Source organism: Quercus lobata, chromosome 2, assembly GCF_001633185.2.
Source record: "Quercus lobata isolate SW786 chromosome 2, ValleyOak3.0 Primary Assembly, whole genome shotgun sequence".
NCBI classification, from domain to species: Eukaryota; Viridiplantae; Streptophyta; class Magnoliopsida; order Fagales; family Fagaceae; genus Quercus; species Quercus lobata.
In genome coordinates, this window is record NC_044905.1 from 94,614,991 (window position 1) to 94,638,111 (window position 23,121).

The 23,121-nt window shown below is 31.3% G+C and overlaps 1 protein-coding gene across 3 annotated transcripts; it reads right to left on the reverse strand.

Annotated features, from left to right (window-relative positions):
* Positions 1-324: 324 nt before the first annotated feature.
* LOC115977313 (tetratricopeptide repeat protein 1) lies at positions 325-5,993 on the reverse strand. 3 transcript variants are annotated; one of them, XM_031099098.1, is made up of 5 exons: positions 5,434-5,993; positions 4,594-4,803; positions 2,833-2,959; positions 2,568-2,681; positions 325-784 (listed from the first exon to the last, which is right to left on the reverse strand). In XM_031099098.1, the coding sequence occupies exons 1-5, from the start codon at positions 5,719-5,721 to the stop codon at positions 669-671; spliced, it is 855 nt and encodes a 284-aa protein (XP_030954958.1). In that variant the 5' UTR covers positions 5,722-5,993; the 3' UTR covers positions 325-668. The 3 variants fall into 3 exon arrangements, with proteins under 3 accessions (XP_030954958.1, XP_030954959.1, XP_030954960.1); XM_031099099.1 differs by having other exon boundaries at positions 5,452-5,992; XM_031099100.1 differs by having other exon boundaries at positions 4,594-4,800; positions 5,452-5,991.
* Positions 5,994-23,121: the final 17,128 nt, after the last annotated feature.

A 23,121-nucleotide genomic window follows, 5' to 3' on the forward strand; every position in this document is an offset into this window, starting at 1 on the left:
GGGAAAAGTATTTCTATTAATGGGTTCTAGGCAGCGTACGAGACCCTTCTCCCAAAGCGAACATCATAATCATAAAACAATGAGTCAGATATTTAACTCCATATTATTATTATATAAGGGAAAGTTCGGTATGAAAAAAAAAAATAAAAAAATAAAAAAATAAAAATCTGTTAGATGTATATAAATATTAATAATTAATAAAATTATAAATTTTGTAGAAATGAAAAGCATTTACCAATTTAATCAAAATTTGTTATATTATATAAATGTTCATATAATACCAGTGACATGAACAAATTTGAGCATTACGTGACACCATTTGAAAAAAAAGCCAACATAATAAAAAGTTTATATTTTATATATTCTAGATAAATAAACCTCATCAAAAGTAGGAGCTGCCGAGAATATCAACAATAAAGAACTTAAAATACAAGTAATAAACTTACGGTAACTCGCCCATTAGCACCACCACAAATGGACACTGCATCACTTTCTGCTCTTATGAAAGAACCAAAACTATTCCCCAAACTCTTATCATTTTATCAACTTTGCGATTTTACTTGTAACAATTGGACCCAGCATACAAAACTACGCCCCACAGTGGTATCATTCTATGACTGCTTCCATTCAACATCGTTGAAGTAATTACATGACCAAATGCATCCAGACTAACGTTGGAACGAAACGGAATAAGAACCAGTGTTTGGATCTTTGACAGCCTTGAAGTTGTCAACACTCATCCCGAAGCGGCCCAATAAAGAGTTGCCCATATCTTTCAGCTTTGCTGCTCACAAGAACAATGTAATGTAATTAACTTCTGTTGATAATAGTAATCATGAAGTGTTCACAAAGAAGCTAATAAAAATTTGCTTAAATCGTCAATAATGCAGAAAATACAAGTCTATGAAGCACCCAACATCTGAATGAACATCACAGGATATATCAAACATACAAAATTCAAGTGTCAATGTACTAGAATAAAATCATAAACAAGAAATTTTGATATAAGGACACAAGTGTAAATAAAAAACAACAAATGTTCATAGGCAAGAATGTATGTTCAAAACAATTTGGGCAGCTGAAAATGTCATGCTACTTTCAATTTCCTTGCTTTTAAGGGTCTTGAGCAGTCTTTTTTCCCCTCTTTAAATGATAAATTACACAAGTACCCAACGGGCCTTGAATGCATAACCCTCCACCCAATCCTTAAGGAGAGGAAGTGTCATTTGAGCCAAAGAGCAAATGTAATGGGAAAGGCCTCCAAAAATGCTTTCTACATATAAGATATTACTTAGAGCATGCAATAACCCAGGCATGATGGGGCCATAAAGGCAGGACGTTCAAATGAGTATGTTGGTTGAGTCCATTGTTCTAAATAGTATCAAGAGCAAAATCATGTGCTTAGGTGCTAATTACCAAGTTCGGACAACTTCATCCATAAAGCTCAATACAAGTGCATGGATATATTAGGACAAAATGCAAGTTTTTCTTTTTATGGAATTTGACTAATTCCCCTACAATGAGATTTTCCTTATGATGCCATGGTGTAGTGTCTCTGTTGCAAAATGATGCTATTCGTTTGCTTAATAGAGTGACTATACTATATGAAAAATCTGAAGCTATGCAGCAGAATTGATGATCCAGATGAAACAGAAATTTTAGCTGTTGAGTTGAAATGCCAATTGTGATATAGTTCAAAGTCAAAAGATTGACACATAATTTACGAATATTTATTTTACTTATATAAAAAAAAGGGAAAATTTAAGTATAGACTGAAACATGTTTGTTGCATAGTTGCTCAATTGACAGTGATATACCAGTCAAAATCATATGTTATTTTAGAAATTATTTTGAACATGATAATATGCATTTTTTCTTAATAGAATGATGCGTTAGATGAAGTTATTTTGAGTCATGAATACACACAAACATACATGAAACAGATTAAGGTTATTTTGCTTTAATGTATTTTCCCTAAATTCTGGTCATCTTTTATTGACTAGTATGAACATCCATTTGCCAGAATCATAAAACAGGTCTTTAGAAACATAAGTTGGCAAGTGATGAAGTGACCTTAAAATTAGTCTAATTTGCATGCCCATGTACCCCTATAATAAGATAAGGTGATGTGAGTAGTCAGAAGAAGCTGTGATGCCTCAAAGACATTTCTTTCCTCTTTGTGAAAGCTAGGCATGTGTGTGTGTAAGGCAGAGAGAGAGAGAGAGAGAGGGGGGAGGGCAGATTCTCAAATATCTTGCCCCAAACCCAACTTGGTAGGAAAGAGCATCGCAAATAACAGTTTCCAAAAGGGTTTTTTTCTTTTTTAAAAAATTAAGAATCAATCCTCATGTTGCATCCTGTTCTTTTGCCAATGAACTCTAGCTCAACTAGCACTCCTCCCTCCCTTATAAGTTCTAAGGGGAGGGTGAGGTTTGGGGTTCATGACGGGTGCATGTGTAACTTATCAATAATAAAGATTTTAAAAAAATCAATCAATCCTTTCTCAAACTACTAAAGGTGAGAAGATGAGAAAGAAGAAGGCACATAAAAAAATTCACTACACTTACAAATCATCTCTTCCTTCATCTTTTCTCGCTTTTCTGCAGCTAATGGCTCCAAGCGGTGAATAGTTTTCCTAGCTTGGTCATTTGAAGGATCCAATTCCAAGATTTTTTTCATATCTACAAGTAAATCAGAGAACGATATCAATTACAAAACCCCCATCATATCAGCATACGGATCTAACAATGCAACATAATCCAGGATATCCAATCAAACTATTTATTGAACAAAAATATAACTGTCTAACTATTATATTAAACCCAAACGTACCAGCAATAGCCTCCTCAAAATGTTCAAGCTTTTCATGAGCCTCTCCCCTTCTAACCAGAGACTTCATATAAGTAGGATTTAGTTCTAATGATTTTGTGCATTCCTTGATTGTTTCATCATATTTTCCCTATATAAAAATTTAAAATCAAGAGTAAAAAGTTATAAAATAAGAATTCCAGAGAACCTATCAAGATATCAATAGAACAAACAGTCTTAAATTAAAATTCTGTGACTGGTAGGCACATATCCAATTATACCAAATTTCATATCCATTTGACAGTGTTGAACAGCATGCTTCTATATATGACCTTATCATAAAGATTAGTCTTTGGCCTCTTTCATAATAAAACCAGGGTTCTCCTTTTTTAGCTTCATAAGCCACTCCACAATAGATTTTCAAAGAGACATAAATCCATCAAGCATTATCAAAAGATGTTGATAATCATGAATATTCACTATTCAGTGTTGGTAAAAGCATCAAGCACACTTAAGCACAAAAGGCACAAAGAGCAAGTGTGCACCTGATTGAGTAAAGCGCACAAGTTTTCAAATATAATATATAATACCTCTAATAGAAAGATACATAATATATAATAAAAAAGTTAATAAACTCAAAATAGTAATCTATTTTGCGTATTAGCTATAAAATAGATTGTGCAATTGCACAAAGTTCGTAAGTTAAATTTTTTTTTTTTTTGGTTAAGTATGTAAAATATTATTAATATGAAGTTTGCAAGTTCAATTCTACATAAGATATAATTATTTCAATTTCTTAATTTTTATATTAGTAAATTTGAAAATAATTATTAATGAACAATATGATAATAATCTAGTGATAGAAATTTTAAAATAAACATTTATATAATTCTCTTGTGCTTTATAAAAATACATAATTGTGAAAGCTATGATCAAAAGAATTAAATGGTACTATCAAAATATATTCAAAAGGCAAAGACCGAAAAGTACAAGAAGTCAATAACAGTAAATTATTATTATTCGTAGCTTCTAATATATGAACAAAATATTGCTTGTGTAATACACCACCTTAAAATAGTGTTTGTATGGTAAAACATGTCTATGTCATTTCCTTCAAGATCAAGCATTTAATTTTAACAATTCATCTTTTTTAGAAGAAAAAAAAAAGGTGGGCTTTGTGCTTCTTCAAAAAGAACTCGAAAAAGAGTGCCTAAGGCACGCTTCAATACACGAGCTTTGCTTCGACCAAGTGAAGTGCTTAGAAATTGGGGCTTAGAGCTTAAAGCAAGCCTAAGCACAATTTAACAGCACTGGGCATATTTCTAAAAAAAATTCACACAAAGTTGATCTCACAAAGCGATCAACATATCAGAGAGAGTAGCAATCCAAGGCTCAAGAGAAAAAGTTATTTGGAAGACTTGGTCCACAAACTTAAGCACAACCCTAACAAGTCTACAATAATACTAAACAAAGTAACCTGAGAAAACTCTACAGAAGGTGTACAGTATAGTGATCCACAAATGTGAGTGTCTTTCATGATGAGAAACCATAAAGAGTTTTCTTTAGTAGTAAGGTTAAAACATATATCAGCCGCAGTAATTAAATTATTACTAGCATTGATATGTCCAATAATAGAAACAGAAATAACTAATAATATGAACATGAACATTGTACAAGTATACAACTTTATGTTTCACTGCATAGAGTATGTAAATTCTAATTTGGGGTTTCTGAACAATCAAATTTTTTTTTTTGGTCTATGTATCATTGGAAAGAAAAACATACCAGTTTCGTATAACATATTGCACGATTTGCATGGCATATGGAGCGTAATTCTGAAGAGGAAGGCATATCTGGTGCAACTTGTAAAGCAAGCTCATACTGTGATAGCGCCTCCTCAAACTGCCCATCTCCAAACAACTTATTTCCTTCCAATTTCGCATCATTTGCTTGCTCTAAGGCTTTCGCATCATTTTCTTGCTCTAAGGCTTTCTGCTTTAAAACAAAAATAGAACAAATTCAGGTTTATTTTATTTTTTGGAGATAAGAAAAACGGTGGATGCAGCTAACAAAATCAGATTCCATATTTAGCATTAAATACAGATAAATAAATAAAACCAATTCAAGTTAACTTTGGCCTGAAAGAATAATACTAAATACAACACAAATAAAGCCCCTATGGTTAAAGTAACACATCCCATGAAGATGCTCTCAAATTTACACATTGGATGTTACAAAGATCCTGTACTTCACGAGTTTACTTTCCTTACCCAACAATTTGCTTTTGACTGAAGAAAAGAACAATTGGATATAAATATATAAATATATATATATATATATATATATATGATTTCATACTAAGGTTGCAATTTGAAGATTAATAATTCTTATAGCACATAAATAGCAACTGATTCTTCAAAATTTGGAAGATTAACTCTTTTTTAGAAATCGGTGCTGAAATAGATGATATATAACTTGGCATCATCAAAGATTAAATGTTAATATAGTGGAAATGATTAATCAGATAATAGAATAGAATAACGTTACATTCATTCATAAAAAAATAAAATAAAATCCAAAAGCAAAATCGAGATCCAATGGAAAATCAATGAACTAGTGTACTACCCAAATAGAATGAATAACCTGTTGTTGGAGTGCGTCGTTGTTTTGGGAAGAAGAGTCGGCTTCGTCGTGTTCTTCAGGTTGAGGTTGTGGAGGAACAATCTGGTGGTCCTCTTGTTGTTGTGCATTTACGGTGTTGGTTGCATCACCGCCATTGTCGTCGTTGTCGTCGTCGCTGGGTAGCTCGCCGTCGCTGGCGGTTTCGAAGCCATCGGAGGCGTTGTGCGATGTCGATGATGGTGCTGGTTTTGGAGGATTCACGTTGCTCTCTTCCACTTCTATCACCACCATTTTTTTCTTCTTTCTTTTTAGGGTTTCTCACTTCTCAGAACAATTTGGGGATTTCGGAAGCTGAAGCTATTGCTAATTGCTATGAGAATATACAGTAATTTTTTTTTTTTTTTTAAATATAAATATAGTGAGTTTCCAGAAACCTCTCTCTTTATTTTATATAGCTAGCTGTGAATGATGCTATTCGATCTTTTCTCCGCACTCCTCCTCGCTCCCTCGCTTTCTTTTGCCACCGTTTCTCAGTCTCTTACACCCCCTACGGCTTCGAAACGCAACGCAACGTTTCGGTATATTTAATAACATATTTCTTAATATATTTGAATGAATTTACATTTTTGTCTCTCAAATATGAAGTTGTTTTGATTTTGGTCCCTCGGCCAATTTTTAAAGAGTTTTATTATTATTATTTTGAATTTTAAATTTGTTTCAATTTAACCCATTTCTTTCTTTTCCATTACATATTATGTATTTTTTTTTTTTAACAAAATCATTTTTATTTTACTAACGAGGTTCAATGTACTAAAATCCAACCAATCACATATTTTAAAAGACAAAAAAAAGAAGAAGCAAATTACGAATGTGGCATTATTGCTAGGTTTGTTATATCCTGTAATGAACTTTGTATGAAAATTGCATGAACTTTGTATGCATTTTGGTAAAATACAAAATTATAAGAGAGCATTGCAATTTACGAAAGTTTGTATGAAAATTGCATGAATTTTGTATGCATGTCACTGGATAAAATTATCACACAGTAATAGCCTGGAATTTTTTTTTTATAAACGCCTGGAATTTTCTTATATTTTTCAAGAAGAGCTGACTTGTAGTTGTGATCTTAATTTAATTTTGGCATTCTTCCACATATAAAATTGTGTAATTTTCACAATGCCTTGGACAGAAGCCAATTTCACACAGGCCTGTTTGAAATTCGCTTCTGTCCAACCCACAAATCTCAATCAGTGTTTCCATTTTCTTCTACCTTCTCTAAAAATAATGTAAATAAATAAAAAACTTCCATTAAAAATAATAATTCTCACGATGACATAAAACATGCGGAAACATGTGTCCCAAAAAATTGCAGCTTACTAGACTAATAGTAACTACAACTGTTTTATTTTTGCATAGACATGCTATGTAAAATTTTAAGTACAATCCACCAAAATTTGTGGCTCAGCCACCAGAGCCTCTAGTACTGAAGGACTGATTTCAAGTTTCAACTTTTGTTTTAAATTTAAAAAAGAAAAAGAAGAAGCTAAAATTAGTTCCATTCATATCGATTTCAACTATTTTTATTTTTATTTATGAAATCGGCAATAGTAAACCAATTTCTTTTAACTGTTTCATTTTTTTCCATATAGTTGCATGAGGAGTAAAAGGTCAAAACGTTTTTTTTTTCTTTTTTCATACAATTTTATTTTACTAAACCCCCTTCAAAACTCTTTGGTTCTTTGTAGATGTTTCTCCTATAAGTTGAGTAAACAATCTTCCACTCAACTTCTAATTCATGTGCATCACTTTCTCTTTTACTGTCTCCATCCCTCTTTCATTTAACTAAATAACTTTTCACATATGTATATGAATTAACATAATTTATTTTGAATAAACTTTAGTTACAAAATTAGTTGTAACATAAGACTACAACATTCTTTAAAAAAAATTAACATTACTGTATATTTTGAAAATCTAACCGTTAAATTACATATTCTTTACGCTCTTAATATACTTATCAAATTTTGTGCCAATCGAATATTATTTATTATATGATATATAAGTTTATATATTATGTATAATTTTAAACTACAAAAACTTAAAATTTAAACAATTTATTGATGACATAACTATTGATCTTTAATTTTCTAGAAATTTTGCAGGCATGAAGGATATAAGAAGAAAATGTAATCCAATAGTAGATTTGTCAAAATTCACCTCAAATAAAAAAGATATTGAGTAAGTTATAACCTTAAGTTATAACCAATTTTATAACTAAAATTTGTCCATTTATTTTTTAAATAGTTTTTGAGAGGGAGAGAAAAAAATCACACGTCCAATTATGAAAGATTTGAAACCTTATCTTATCTTACCATTACTCTCTTTGCCATTCTCTTTTTCTCCTTCTTTTCTTTTTTTTTTCTTTTTTTTTTAACTACCTTCTATGAATTTTTTTTTTTTTTTTTTTTTGAGAACCTTCTATGATATATTGAAATAGGTAATTTTTAAAATAAGAGTATCATGTGGGTGAAGCGATTAGTTCCATTCTCTTGCTTGAGAAAAATTATTTTCCCTTAATAGTTTTCTAAGCCTCTATTCGATTATCTAGTGATCCCAACGATATCCCTATGTTCAAAAAATAATGATGTGATCAATATCCACATTCGTTTTTATATATTTATTATTATTTGGAACAAGATAGGTGGACATTGTTAGAGGGGATCATTATTTTTTTAAGAAACAAACACACATATAAGAGAGAGAAAGATTTTAACACTTGTTAAAAGGGATCATGGTGAACCATAAGATATTTAGATGAGTTTTTTTTTTTTTAGAAGGAAGGGAGTGGAGGAAATGAGAGATTGGCCCATGATCCCCACCATATCTCCCTTATCTATTTAAGTTTTGGGAATTACTAAATCTTTACCATTGAGTGTACAATCTTCATTTCAAACAAATGAAGGGTAAAAATTAGAATTTAATTAGAATTCTTGATTGGACTTTCTCTAGGCTTTCACATTAATATTAGTTAGCAACTCATGTAATGCATGAAAAAGTTTAATAAAATGTGATTTTATCTTTAAAAAAATATTTTTTTCTCTTCTATTTTGTATATAAATAGGAAATTTGATAATTATGATAGTTGTTACTTAGACATTTATAAGGATTGTATTTTTGTATGGAATATTAAATATAAAATTAAATAATTTGGTAGTTTTCAATAGCTATTTATTATGATTGTATTTTATATGAAATTATTAAATATATAATTATGATAATTATTAATGGGTATTTATTAATGTTGTGTTTGTATATGAAACTATTTATTTTATTAATTAAGAGAGTATGATATATTAAGATTCAAAAAATTTCATACACAGACACAACCATAAAAAGTGCACATTAATAATTACCATAAAATTATATATTTAATACTAATCTATAATCATATTATAAAATTTGGATCTTAGAACTGGTGAATACATGCTACGATGACACTTATTCATTTCCAAAGCATCTTATAATGACATGTGGCAATTTTTTATATTTAATTGGTATGATCAGACAAACAATGCCACGTGTTAAAATATTATTTGTACATGTCAATGTATTTGTCATAATACTAGACATGTGGCATATAATTAAAATTTTGAATGAAATAAATACATTTATTTATTATGGTGTTTAAGTTTACATTTTTATTCTTATTTATGATCTCTAATTCTTTTCTTTTATACAAGATAGAATTCTATTTTAGACTAATCTAAGTATATATGTGTGTGAAGTTCCCTCCTGGAGACTTGAACTCTGACCCTTACCCCCCATACCTCACAAGCACTTATACTTGTGGAGTACTGACCATCGCACCAAGGGTGTGCGGTGGTATGACCTCTAATTCTTAATTTATCATTTGTCTATTTATTTTCCTTAACATTTCCATTCCAAAGGCTATTCAAGTATTTTTTTTCCCCTAAAAAAAAGTAATTTTTGGAAAAAAAAAAACTTTAATTGAGTCATTTATGTGTAATCTAATTAGATATTATATATTATATATTGAGATTTAAAAAAAAAAAAAAAACTTATTTTGAAATCATAATTAAATACATCACAATTAGGAAAAAAGAAGAAGCCTAGAAGTCATTTTATTTTTTTTCACTTTTTAAAGACATGAAATTAAAATTGTATCTCATTATCAAATAAATTTTACTATCTTTTTTTTTTTTCTTTCTTTTACATTAAGAATTATATCAATATCATAATATAAATATTTTATATATCATAGTATAGTCTCAAATTTTATATAATAATCTTTCTAAGTGTTATATAAATAATTTTAATATAATAATGTTAATATATTAAGGGATTTTAGTGGACTTTTTATGTAATATTATTAATTCAAATAGTAGAATTAAAATATTATTCATTGTTTCACTATATTGATTAGCAACTATTCGAAGCAAAAACAATAATTTTTTTCCAAGATTATGATTTTTTTTTTTGGTTAAATTGTTACTTTTACTTAATATTTAAAATTGCAATACTTATGAGTTTCCATGTATCACAATGATAATAATACTAATTTACAATCTTTTACAAAAAATGTATGCAACACACGGTCATATCACTAGTTTCATATAAAAATACAATCATAATAAATAGCTATAGCTATTAATAACTACCATATTATTTATGATTCTAATTGGGGTTGAATATATAATAGAATTTAAACTCAATTATAAATGTATAAAATTGCGAGGTCTCATAAACTTATGTGCTCATAATATTATAAGGTCAACTAAAATTAGTTAAAAAGTTTTGGTTTTATATATAGATTACTAGTTAGTAATCTGTGCAATTGACAATGTTTTAATATAATATATTTCACTTTTTTGTCTAAATATAAAATTTGATAATTATAAAATTCACTAATAAGTATTTATTATGATTGTGTTTATGGATGAAACTATATATTCTATCATTAAAAGAAAATATATGTGTCAAAATTCTAATGTAGGGTATAATTATGGAATGAAATTTTAATTCAATTAAAAAATAATATTAGAATAATGATGTATAATATTGTGTGACCTCATCAATAAGTGGTAAAATATTATTAAATCAACAATTTTTTTTTTGATTTAATATATGAGATTAAATTCTATAAAGATGCGGTGTAAATTAAAACCCAAGTTTACATCCTCCAATCACAACATGCATATCACATCATCTTATCACATATTAAAGAATAAATACAACCACACTCAATTAATTCTAACATTCATATGAAAATCAATTCTAGCCTATATGGTAAGATGTATTGAGTTTTAAGTAAAAATATGATGTGTCAATCTCTTATTGGTTGGTGTAAAATATGGGTTTTACACCCAATTCTTACCGAATTTGTACTCTTAATATATATTATAGATAGATTATAGTTATATGGTATATGATTTGTAATTTGTTGCGATAAACTATTGTTTATTGTTGAATTAGGTACTATGTATATCAAATTAAGATGATCAAATTCATATTTAGCTCTCTCTATATATGTAGATAACTTTTCATCGTTTTCCCAACAGGTTTATTTGATATATTCCTCACTAGTGTTAAATGGCTTGCACTTGGAAAAGTTTGGCTCTACTTGTATCTATCTTTCTTGGTGTCATTGGAGAACCACACCTAATGTTTGTGAATGGAGATGCAACACTAATAGACAGTGTGTGTCGCAAATCCGGAGCTGATAGCTTTTGCCACCTGTGCTTTACCAGCTTCTCATGAAGCATAGGTGAGGATGCGAGAGGCCAGCTGGGACGCACATCCATTGATTGTACATAGTTTCAGTCTATTCAAATCAGGAACGCCTTGGGCCACTTAGCAAGTAGTGCCCCAAACAAGCAAATCAAGAAGCTATTGGTGGATGGCGAATTCGCGTATCATAGTGCCGAAGGAGAATTGGATGCTGCACATTCGAGTTGGCAGGATGCACATTATGCAGACGCTAGCAATCACGTACTGGCTGCTTTGAAATTTGGCCAGGATTATGAAGATAAGCTTGGATCACAAGTTCCCAATGAAACTCTTGCAAATATGATCGATACATTTGAGGGTCTCGCTATAGCATCTGCTGGAGTTCTCAAAGAACTTTAGTTATTAAGCAGCTTGTTATTTCAACATTAATACTATTTAGAAAACGTGAGGTTGCATGTTACCTATTAAAAGAAAAATAAAAGAAGGAAAGTGTACTAATTCTCTTTTAGCTCTTGTCTTGTGTTTGGATCAACTTGTTTTTATTTGTGTAGCTTGTTTAAGAATCAACGGAGTAATACTTTTAAAGAAGTAAGTGACAAAAAGGTTGTAGGTAAGGGTTTGTACGTAGCTTGTTCTTTCATAACAAATCCATTGCTTGTTGACAAATAGTTGGATTGCATTCCTATATGCCCAAATGACAGATAGTTGGATTACATTCCTATGTGCCCAAATCTTCCACAACATCATGATGCATAATAAGCTCGCTTCCTCTTGTGATAACTGCTTGTAAACTTGCTCAAATTATACATCAAAAGCTCCAGTTGATACAACATACATTCCTTAGTTGATCTATATATCCCACTAGACTGACAGACACACACTGAGGCAATTCTAAATAACCAAAAGGCATGAAACACATCCTCATCTTCTTCACAATGCATCTCAAAAATACCACTTAGAACTGTATTCTTCATAGGCAATATTTCTCAACATGCTATCCATGCTAAGTTTTGTCCTTTGCTTAGCTAACCAAGCGAGGTTGAACTTTTGTACATCTTGAAACCCAATCTCTCTCTTTGTTACGTCCACAATATTATTGCTATTAGAAGTTGAATAGGGGTTGATTAGCACTGTGCTTATCCTTATCTGTTGCTTAGGTTGGTTAGTTGTTTCTTTCAATTTGTAGTCTGTAAGTTTATAAATGACTGAACACTTTGCACAATAATATCAATGAGAAAATTATGACATTAGTCTTTTGGGAAATTTACAGATTGTAACACATTCACTCTCATTTTAGGGCACAAAGTTTATCCCAAGCAAGCCAGTGAATTTTATGTTTTTCAGTTTTTGGAAAGAATGAGTCTTATCTAAGTCATTTGTTAAACTTTTTGGCAACTTAAAGCAACTAATTTGTTAATCAATAATTTACATCCAGCTTTAGATAAGACTCATTCCTTCCCATCTTTCAATTTTGTCCATACATGTTCTTTAAGCTCTGTCACTGTTTTGTTCTGCAGTTGACCCACAAGTAAGGGAAGACTCAAGTACTTCTCAAATTGCTTGATAATAGGAACCCATAACATGTCCTTTAAGAATAAGGATGTATCCTCTTTGTTAATTTTTTTGGCATGAGCGTAGCTTTTTAGCTATCTAGAATAGACATGATTCATAAACCTTCATCCCTTTTTAGTTCTACCAAACAGCAAGCTATCATCACCAAAAAAAAAAAGGGTGTGTTACTAATGAACTCGTCAGACTTGGGCTTCCTTATTATAGAAATAAGATACTCTGCACGTCAAAGAAACATGCATGTATGGTGAAAAAAGATCACCCTATCAAAGTCTCTACTTAGGAAGAATATACCCTTCTAGCAAACCATAAATCATAATAGAGTACAAAACCGATTTCTAGCAGGCCATGAGGCCCGGCCCATAACCATATTTATCCATCCATCCTACATTTTTTTTGAGCTAAATCGATGGATCCATCCTACTGTAGACACCCAATTTTACAACTTCCATTTAACCATCCGATAGATCTTTAGATTTGTGATATAAAACAAATCTTGATGCTCTAACGATCATAATGGTATGTCATGAGTTTTGATCGGGCCACCTGATCAAAAGTTATCATACAAACAACTTTCAATGATCATGGCTCGCCTGTACGATGGGCTTGATCACATTCAATTCTAAACACTTAATTTTGATTGGTTCTCACAAGAATTAATTTGAAATTAATTAAGTGTGATGTGATTTTTGATTGGATTTCATTTTTTTAAAGAAATGATAAAAAAATGTTTTTCTTTATGGCATTTTATCTGCTCTGTTTTTCTTTTATTTTTAAAAAAATTCTGGAGATATGATCCATGAAAAATTCAAAAAAAAAAATGCTCAAAAAACGTCATTATCTTCAGCAGTAACCTGAATCGCATTTTTGGTCAGAAAAATGTTGAAATTTGGATTTCTCTATTTCTATAAAAGTTGTAGAAAATTAAATTTCCTTTCAAAAAACATCAATCCCAAATCAATTGGAATTTTGAGCAGCAAGTTATGGCCAAAATACGAAACAGGTGCAGAAGATAACACAAATTCAGCATTATCTTCAATTTTCTCTCAAAATTTCAAATGAGTTCAACATCAAATCTGTTCAAGCCTATCTAATAGACTTATCCTTTCCCTCTGCTTCAGACGAAATATTTTTGAAAAATAAATTGGGTAAAGAAACAGATATAGCCTATGAAAAAATTCAAAAATGCTCAAAAGATGTTACTATTTTCAGCAGCAATTTGAAACATATTTTTGGCATGAATAACGTTGAAATTTGGCTTTCTCTATTTCTGAAAAAGTTGTAGATAATTCAATTTCCTTTTAAAAAACACCCATTTTGAATCAATTGGAATTTTGAGCGGAAAATTAGAGCCAAAATACGAAGCAGGTGCAGCATCATTTCAAAATTTGAATGACAATCAACACCAAATTCGTCCCCAGCTCATTTAAACAGGTTATCTCCTCCCTTAGCTTCAGAAGAAAGCTAATAACTTAGCTTTAAAGCTAAGCTATCCCTTCCCTTATAAATAGAGAAGACCTCTTCCATTTCCTGGACCCCGGAATTCCCTCTAGAGAACTAGTGAGAAAGCAGGAAAAAAAAAAAAAAAAAGGCTATTGAGCAACCATTGTTCTTACTTTGGTTGTAGTTGAGTACTTCCTTGCTTTCTCCCTAGCCCTTTAGGTGATCATTTCCCCTTTTAATTTATGCTGGTAAGTAGTTAACTTTTTTTTTAATTCTTTATACATGCTAGAATAAATGCTTACAAATCATTATTCACTTCTTTTATGCTATGCTTGGATGAACATGCCTATGTCTTATTGGTTTTCTCTTACATGCTTAGATGAACATTTCTAGGCCAATACACAATTTTCTTTTGAATGCTTAGATGAGCACTTTTAGGCTAAAACACAACTTTCTCTTTAATACTTAGATGAACATGTCTAGGTAGTTGTTTACATTTTTAAATACTTGAACAAACATGTCAAAGTATTTTGATTTTGTCTAGATAAACATGTCTAGGGTTTTTCTTTTACTTCTCTTCATAATTGCTTGGATGATCAAATATGCTTAAAGATTTTATTTTTATTTGCTTCTCTTTGCAATTATGTTGATGACAAATAACATGACAATTTTGTTTTCCCTCACATGCTTAGATGAACATGTCTAGGCTAGGAATTCTTTATTTATACTGATCTCTTGGATGAACATGCCATTACCTTCATTTTTTGTTATCTAACAAGTTTTATTATTATTTTTTTTCTCTTTATGTCAAATTCCCCTAACATATATTTATTTACACTTCCTGCAAATCACATGTTTATATGACATATTCTTTATATTTGTTTGACATGACATGACATTGGCCACCTTAACCTAGGAGACTGGTTTTACCGGGCGAGATGGGTGCTTAATCCCTTCCCATCTCGCAAATTAGCCTCTGAACCAAGATCAAGGGTTCTAGACAATGTTTTTGTATATACAATTTTACCTTTTTTAGAATGTAACTAGGAAATAAAGTAATGTAATTTACTTTTCTTAGATTGTACCTAGGACAAAAAGTATTGTAAATTTTTGTTACAAAATTCAATGTAAATTGTCATATACATTAATACAATAGAAGTATTTTTTATTAAAGGTTTTCTTGTTTTTCCTTTTTAAATTAAATAAGTGGCGACTCCATGTAAAACCCTCGATCTAGGGGGGGAGCACATTTTTACACCTACATCAATATGCTTAATTAATTTCTACATAAATTTATGAAGAAAGACACATGATTCATCCACACGCTTGTACGCCATACATCATTTCATTTACCATCACTTTTACTACTTTTATCCGAATTTAAAAGGTGAGAAAAAAAAATAGAGTTAAGACTCACAAATAGTATATGATCTTAGCTTTTTTACCAAAAACAATACCAGGCCATGTGAAGAAAAAAGCTGTTGAAGTAAGTTAATATGGAACCCACAACAGTAGAACATTTTAAGCAAAATGCCAGCTTTAATCAAAATCCAAAAGCACAAGTTGGAAATTTGTCCGGAACTCAAACATGATGAAACAGGATAGGTTGGATTGAACTCACGCTTTTATAAAGTGTTTAAGAGCAAATACTTCCCCAACACAAACTTTGTTAATGCAAAATTAGGTAGACACCCTTCCTATGCTTGGCGTAGCATTTTAACTGCACAACCTATTATTAATCATGTATTCTTCTTAATTAATACATGGTATATTAATTAAGAAGAATTAAATTATACCACATGAGCTTCCCACTAGAAATGAAAATCAATCTCATCCATTAGTTTCAACCCATCAACTTCTACCTCCATCACTCTGGTCTCCACCCTATTAACCAACTGCTCTCCCATTTGTTGCACAATTGAAACCACACCCATACCCACACGTCTGTTGTCTACACACTATAACATAAATTAATACATAATATTTTGTTTTTCTAAGTAACATCAATTGAGGGTTTAAACTCTTTTTGCTATTATGAGAGCATCAAGTAGTTTCTATCTACCTTTTTTTGTCAATGTTGAGGGTTTAAATTCTTTTTTCTACCTAGATTATCTGTAGTACTATACTTTTCTTTTTAAGTGTAAAAAAAAAAAAAATTCTATCAAAAATGAGTTGTAATATTGTTTTTGTTTTTAATATTTGTGTGTATGTACTATACTTCCAAAGGAGTACTATACTTTTCTTAAGTGTAAAAAAAAAAAAAAAAAAAATTCTAGGGAAATGATTTGTTGAATTGTTTCTGTTATATATATATATATATATATACACACACACATACATACATACATACTCACACACACTATACTATACTATACTTCTAGAGTAGTACTATACTTCTCTTAAATTGCACAAAAAAAAAAAAAAGGTATTGTATTTAATTTGGAAGTGATTTGCAATTTTTCTTTTCTACTAAGTTGTAGATTAATGAAAAATCATAGAGCATTGTTTATAGTTGATTTGAGCTACCATCTCAACCACAACACATTGCCACAACCAAACCCATGAAACTCATAGCCAAAATCTACTATATATCAACACCACCACTGACCATTGATCCTGAAACCACCAAACCCAAAACCACACAAACTTGAAACACCACATTTCATTGTACATCATTTCATTCAAAAAAAGGAAATGTAAAAACAATACAATACATGAATGGTTAATATCATATATAAATTACATTTAATTACTACCTCGTAAGTGATATGAAACCTGCCCTTCTTCTCATGTCTACATGGCTCCTCCATGCACAACCTCATGAAGTTAGGGGTGCACCAACCACATCGCTCACAACGCAGCTGAAATACAAATAATGAGCAAATTTAATAGGTTACTACACAACATACCTTGATGTTGTAGGCATGGGATGGATCTGTCCAATCCTTGCCTACTGGCTCAATGTGAGCCAGTCCAGTCAGCTGAGCAGTAATTTTAAACAACATCTTCATCTTTCTAGGACACTAGCTTGATAGAGATTTCTTTTTTTCTCCCTAGTCTTTTCTGCCTCTTTTCAAGTTCTCGCTATCTCTGTCTCTTTGCTCTTTTCTTTTATCTTTTCATATTTCACTCCAAGACTAGGGCTACTCCATTTCACTACTTTTTTCTTCTTCTTTTTTTGGAAAAGTTTTTAGTTATGGAAACTATAAGTTGCTTTTGATTTTTTTATTATTATTTTTAGGGCGAGTGGGTGGTGCATATGTAGTAGGAGAATACTCCACTACAACAAAAAATGTCTATTACATTAAGTGTTAATACAACAAAATATTTATATAGTACTTTTAGACAAAATATCACATCTACAAGTTAAAATGGTTGCAATAGTAACTTAAAAGTGTTAAATTATTGCATCAACAATAATAAGTTGCAATAACTTATAATTTTCAGTTACAACAGAAACTATAATATATTAGGAAAAATTGTTGCAATAACTTAAAAATGAAAGAATCGTTGTAATAAATTGATACCAATTGTTTTTGCAATCTATTGCAACGAAAATTTCGAATTAATAGCTATTGCATCGAAGTTACCATTGTAATAATTTGATATTAATTCTTTTACAATCTATTGCAATGACAAACATGTAATTGTAATGAATATATCGTTGCAATAACTTTGTATCAATTATTTCACAGTCAATCGCAATGACAAAATGAATTATTTGTCTATTACAATGAAGATATCATTGCAGTAATTTAATCCGACTTATTTTGTTCTATTACAACAAGTTTCGTGAAGTAATAGCCTATACTTACGATATATTCGAAATAGTAAATTTTGTATTGCAACAATATATATATATATATATATCATTGCATCAAAGTTATTATTAAAATATTTGGAGTTTATTGCAACAAAAATTTTTATTGTGTAAACCTATTACTTCAAATTTTATTGTAGCATCTTGTATCAACTATTGCAATAACTCTAATGTTATTGTAATGGTTTTTTTCATTGCAATAAACATTTTTTCTTGTAGTGTCAAAAACTGCAGTCCATTGGAAGTCTGTGCCAACTTCGCCATCCAATGGGACCAACCCGTCACACTCAAGCAGCATCACTGTCTTCTCTACACCACTATGGAGGGGTACACCCAGTTGGCGTCGAATGCCAATCGTACCCCGACAACCACAATTAGCACACTGCATATATTTATAATTACAACATGATGCATGAGAAAGCATGTATACATAAATAGTTAACACCATATATAAACGAAATTTAATTACTATCTCGCAAATGACATGATCAATGCTCTTCTTCCTCCATCTGCGTGGCTCCTCCATGCACAGCCTCACGAAGTCGGGGGTGCACCAACCACATCGCTCACAGCGTAGCTGAAATACAAACAATGAGCATAGAGCTCAACCAGACAATTTTAGATGATTATTATTATTTTTTTTTTTTTTCTGAATAACAATTTTAGTTGATTTGGGCAATGTGTAGATGCACACAATATGTGCAACCAAAACTGCCCAAAAGTTATTTAAATACAAAATAGATGTATGGTGGCTCATTTTGAAATGATAATCTAGACTTTCATAACAATGGGATACCCAAAATATTAGATATTACTGTAATCATGAATCATGCTGTCAACCAAAACGCCACACATTGTGAAACATATATGAAATCACATACCTAGGGGCGGTCCCTTTTTTTTGAGAAACAAGTGACGGTCCCGAGTTGAAGGCAAAAAATTATATATAATATTTTTATTATTTTTACTACCCTATAAATGAATATTGGAAACAAAATTAAACTTCGTCCCATTAATAATATCTAAAAACTTCGTCCCGTTAATAATATCAATGACTCTCTTGTCCTAGCTAGTGATTTTCGTTGTTGTAATTTCTCTCATGTAAAACGATTAGGCAATTTAGTTGCCCATTGTCTTGCCAGAAAATCCAAGTTTGGTAATGAGCTACAGGTTTGGATTGAGTCCATTCTTGAGGATATAGCTCCCCTTGTATCTCGTGATGCTTTCTAGTTTTCTTTTCTTTTCTTTTAATATCAGCAGACCCCTAGGTCTGGATTCTCCAAAAAAAAAAAAAAAAAAAGAACATGCCTGCAATAAGAAAGAACTCCCTAAAAAAAAAAAAAAAAAAAAAAACCAAACAACATCGCAACGCCAGATCAACTGCCTCAAAACAATTCGCCAAATCTAGATACCAGTAAAAGTATACGATCCAAACCAATCAACGAGGATGAAAAAGAAAATCAAAACTCGAAACTACACAACAAAAGTATACGATCCAAACCAATCAACGAGAATGAAAAAAAAAAAAAATCAAAACCTGAAACTACACAACATACCTTGCCTACTAGCTCAACGTGAGCCAGTCAAGTCAGCTGGGCGGTGACGTTGAACAACATATTCATCTTGATTCTTAGGTTTTTTCTTTTCTCCTACTCTCTACGGCATCTTTTCAAGTTCTCTCTCTCTCTCTCTCTTTGCACTTTTCTTTTATCTTTTCAAATTCCACTCCAAGCCCTAGGGCTACACCATTTCGCTACCTTTTTATACAAACTAAAAGTTGCTTTTGATTTTTTTTTTTTTAATTATTTTTAGGGCAAGTGCATATGTACTAGTACTAGGTGGCTACTCAATAATTTTATTTTCTGAAAGCTAATCACGTCTTAGGGCAGTGTAGTGTAGTGCAGTGTTCTTTTTGTCTCATCTGTGTACTGTGAGATGACCATTAGAGCACTAGTTTGTTGGTCTTTCTGTTTTTTTGGAAAGGATCATGCTAACGAGTGCCTTAAGGGCACTTGTTAATAATCCATTTTAGGAAAGTTTTGACATCACTTTTATAGGAAATGAAAAAAGTTGTCAAAACATTAATTATTTTTTTTCTTTTCCTGTATAAACTTTCTTTAACTAGATTCTTAACTAGTGCTCTAAGGACACTCATTAGCATTTCATTTTTGGAAAAGGAGTAAACCTTTTTATTTGAATGGCTGCCGTATGAGTCCCACACCATTGTTAACATAAATTAACCAACTTGACTTGCCTTGCCTAATATAATACTCAATATTTAATTGGCTATAAACAAACATTAATTAATGGGAGTAATTAAACAAGTTTATAAGTAGTAAGTTCCGACACAATACTACTCTACTAAATGATCCGCTCCTTTTTGGGAGACAGGAATTTAGGGTGTGTTTGGTTCCTGTAAAATGTTTTCTGGAAATGCTAATTTCCAGAAAAGGAAAATGTATTCAGGTGTTTGGCTATCTCAAAAATTGTTTTACAGAAAATCAATTCCGGTGTTTGGTTCGTCCAAACATTTTTACAGAAAATGCTTTACATAGCTAAGCCACCCAATTTTCCATACACTTCCTCAACTGTAAACATGTGGATAATGAATCAATTCCACACTCATTCACAAAAGAAACAAAACCCAGCAAAAAAATTCATCAAATCCGGTCAAATTGAGATCGCTGGCGGAGGAGAAGGTGAGATCGCGCGGAGGCGATATCGGAGCGGAGGCGAGATCGAGCGGAGGCGAGATCGGAGGCAAGATCGAGCGACGCAGTGCTACGATCGAGTGAAGCGGTGCTGTGATCGAGCGGCGTTGTGCTACGATCGAGTGAAGCGGTGCTGCGATCAACGAGCGGTGCGGTGCGATCGTCGGACTGGAGCTCCATCTGTGGTCGCCGGTGAAGTCTCTTCTTCCTCTCTCTCTCTCTCTCTCTCCCTCTCCGGAAATACTTTGAAGTGAAAATGAAAGTGTAAAATGATTTCCGTAGTCAAAACCTTTTTTTTTTCGGTCAACGGAAATCAATTTCCGGAAAATAGAATTTTCCGGACCAACCAAACACCCGCATTTCCGGAAAAGCATTTCCAGAAGAGATTTTCACCCAAAAAAAACACACCCTTATAGAAGAAACTTGTGGGTGGGGTTGGTTCGTGTAAAGTGGGAGATATTATTCTACCAATCGTTCAGAGGCTTTGGGTGGGGCCCATCTCCTCTAGGCATAGGGATTATCCCCTCCATTTTAATTGACCACCACCCAAAGAACATAGTACTATTCAAAAGATTGTCCTTTTTCAGATTCAAAAAAAAAAAAAAAAAAGATTTTCCTTTTCTCATCCTTTCCATTTTATTTTTATTTTTTGGGTAAAATTTTCCATTTTATTTGCTCTCTCCATTGTATTATTTCCTTCATCTCCCTTCCCTTTCTCTTTTTTCTTTTTTTATCCCAACCCAAAATAGTAGAAATCCAAAATCATGCATGGACGAACCCATCCCAACCGTCACCAAGTGACAACCCATAAATTTTCATACCGTCAGCCTCTTGTGCCAGTCCAAATTAATAGGCAACATCTAGGGATTGTTTAGTAGGGTGTTTTGAACAATAATTTTTAGTATTTAAACAACATTACACATATTTTTACATATTTTTTCACCCATACATATTTTTAAAAAATACAAACAACGTTAGAACAACGATACCAAACGGTCCCTAATATCTCTCTATACTTATGCTTATGCTTATACTTATCTATTACCATTACTGCTAAAGACGAAACTACAATTTACTTCCAATTGAACCAACCAAAGAGTAAAGTTATTCCATCAAAAAAAGGAAAAAAGAAAAAAAAGAGTAATGTTATTACTTATTACAGTGGATTAATCCCTGTCTTGTGTTTAGCAAAAATTAATAAAGTTTACTGTGTGTTGTACAGACGTAATGATGTACTTCTTTTTTCTTTCTCTTATGGTAAATAATGATGTACTCCTTTTACTATTATTATCTTTCTTTTTTCTAAGTTTTTTGAACTTTACAATACACATGTGGCTGTCTTTCTAATATACACGTACTAATTATTGGCAATGTTTATTATACGTTACTAGCCTCTGAGCACGCGCATGAGGCTTTTCTATTTTTTGAGTAAGAGTTAATTTAGAGCATTTATTATAATTTGGAGCATTTATTATAATTTGAGATTACTATATTCTCCAATCACAAAAAAAAATCTAGGGGTGTGATGAGTGTCATGTGTGGAGAAATAATTTTCCAATCATAATAATTTTTCATCACAAAAAAATCTAGGGGTGTGATTGGAAAATTATTTCTCCACATGTGACTAGACATGGCAAAACGGGTTAGAATTTTCTGACCCGACCCAACCCGAAAAATACCTGATCCGAACCTGATTTTTTTGACCCGAAGCAAAAACGGGTTGACCCGTGACCCAACCCGTGTTTTTTGCGAGCCAACCTGACCCGACCCGCAACCCAACCTGAACCCGAACTCGAACCATTTTTTTAAAACTTTTTTTTTTTTTGGTAAAAAAAAAATAGTGAAATTAAGATAATATTGGTTTAATTGTTTATTGTGAGCTTTAAGGAAACAATTGATACATTTACATAACTGCATGCAAATTAATTAAAAAATAAATAGTTGAGCATTCTGTAATGAGTAAAGATTTTTAGATATCAAATAGCAAAGTACATGCCAAGATAATCTAGTTACATTAGAGTCAAAAATAAATTTAAAATTGTAGACATGTGTGAGACACATTCACAAGTGTGAAAATAGTAAAGTCAAAGTATCAAATTAGCATAAATTATGAATTCTTAGACCTATTTTTTAACAATTTATGTTCAAAATAAATGGCTTTTCAAAATAAATTATGATATTTCTAAGAGTGTGTGCTACTTAACAATGATATGATCTTCATAAAAGAGATCATGTATAAATAAGTAAGCAATCAAATTTTAACGTATATCTCAAATTGAAATAGAGTGCCAACCACAATTGATAATAGATTATAAAATTAATTTTCAAGATCGTAACTTTCTTATATGTTTTTATTCTTTATCAGATGAGTTATCCAATAAGTCATTTATAATTTTGTTT

Excerpts from the sequence above, each read along its gene's own strand:
- LOC115977313 (XM_031099098.1), bottom strand. The coding sequence starts at position 5,721 with ATGGTGGTGATAGAAGTGGAAGAGAGCAACGTGAATCCTCCAAAACCA. Across the intron at positions 2,960-4,593 it reads CAATATGTTATACGAAACTG|GGAAAATATGATGAAACAAT; the intron begins GTATGTTTTTCT and ends ATTTTTATATAG. Across the intron at positions 2,682-2,832 it reads TTTTGAGGAGGCTATTGCTG|ATATGAAAAAAATCTTGGAA; the intron begins GTACGTTTGGGT and ends ATTTACTTGTAG.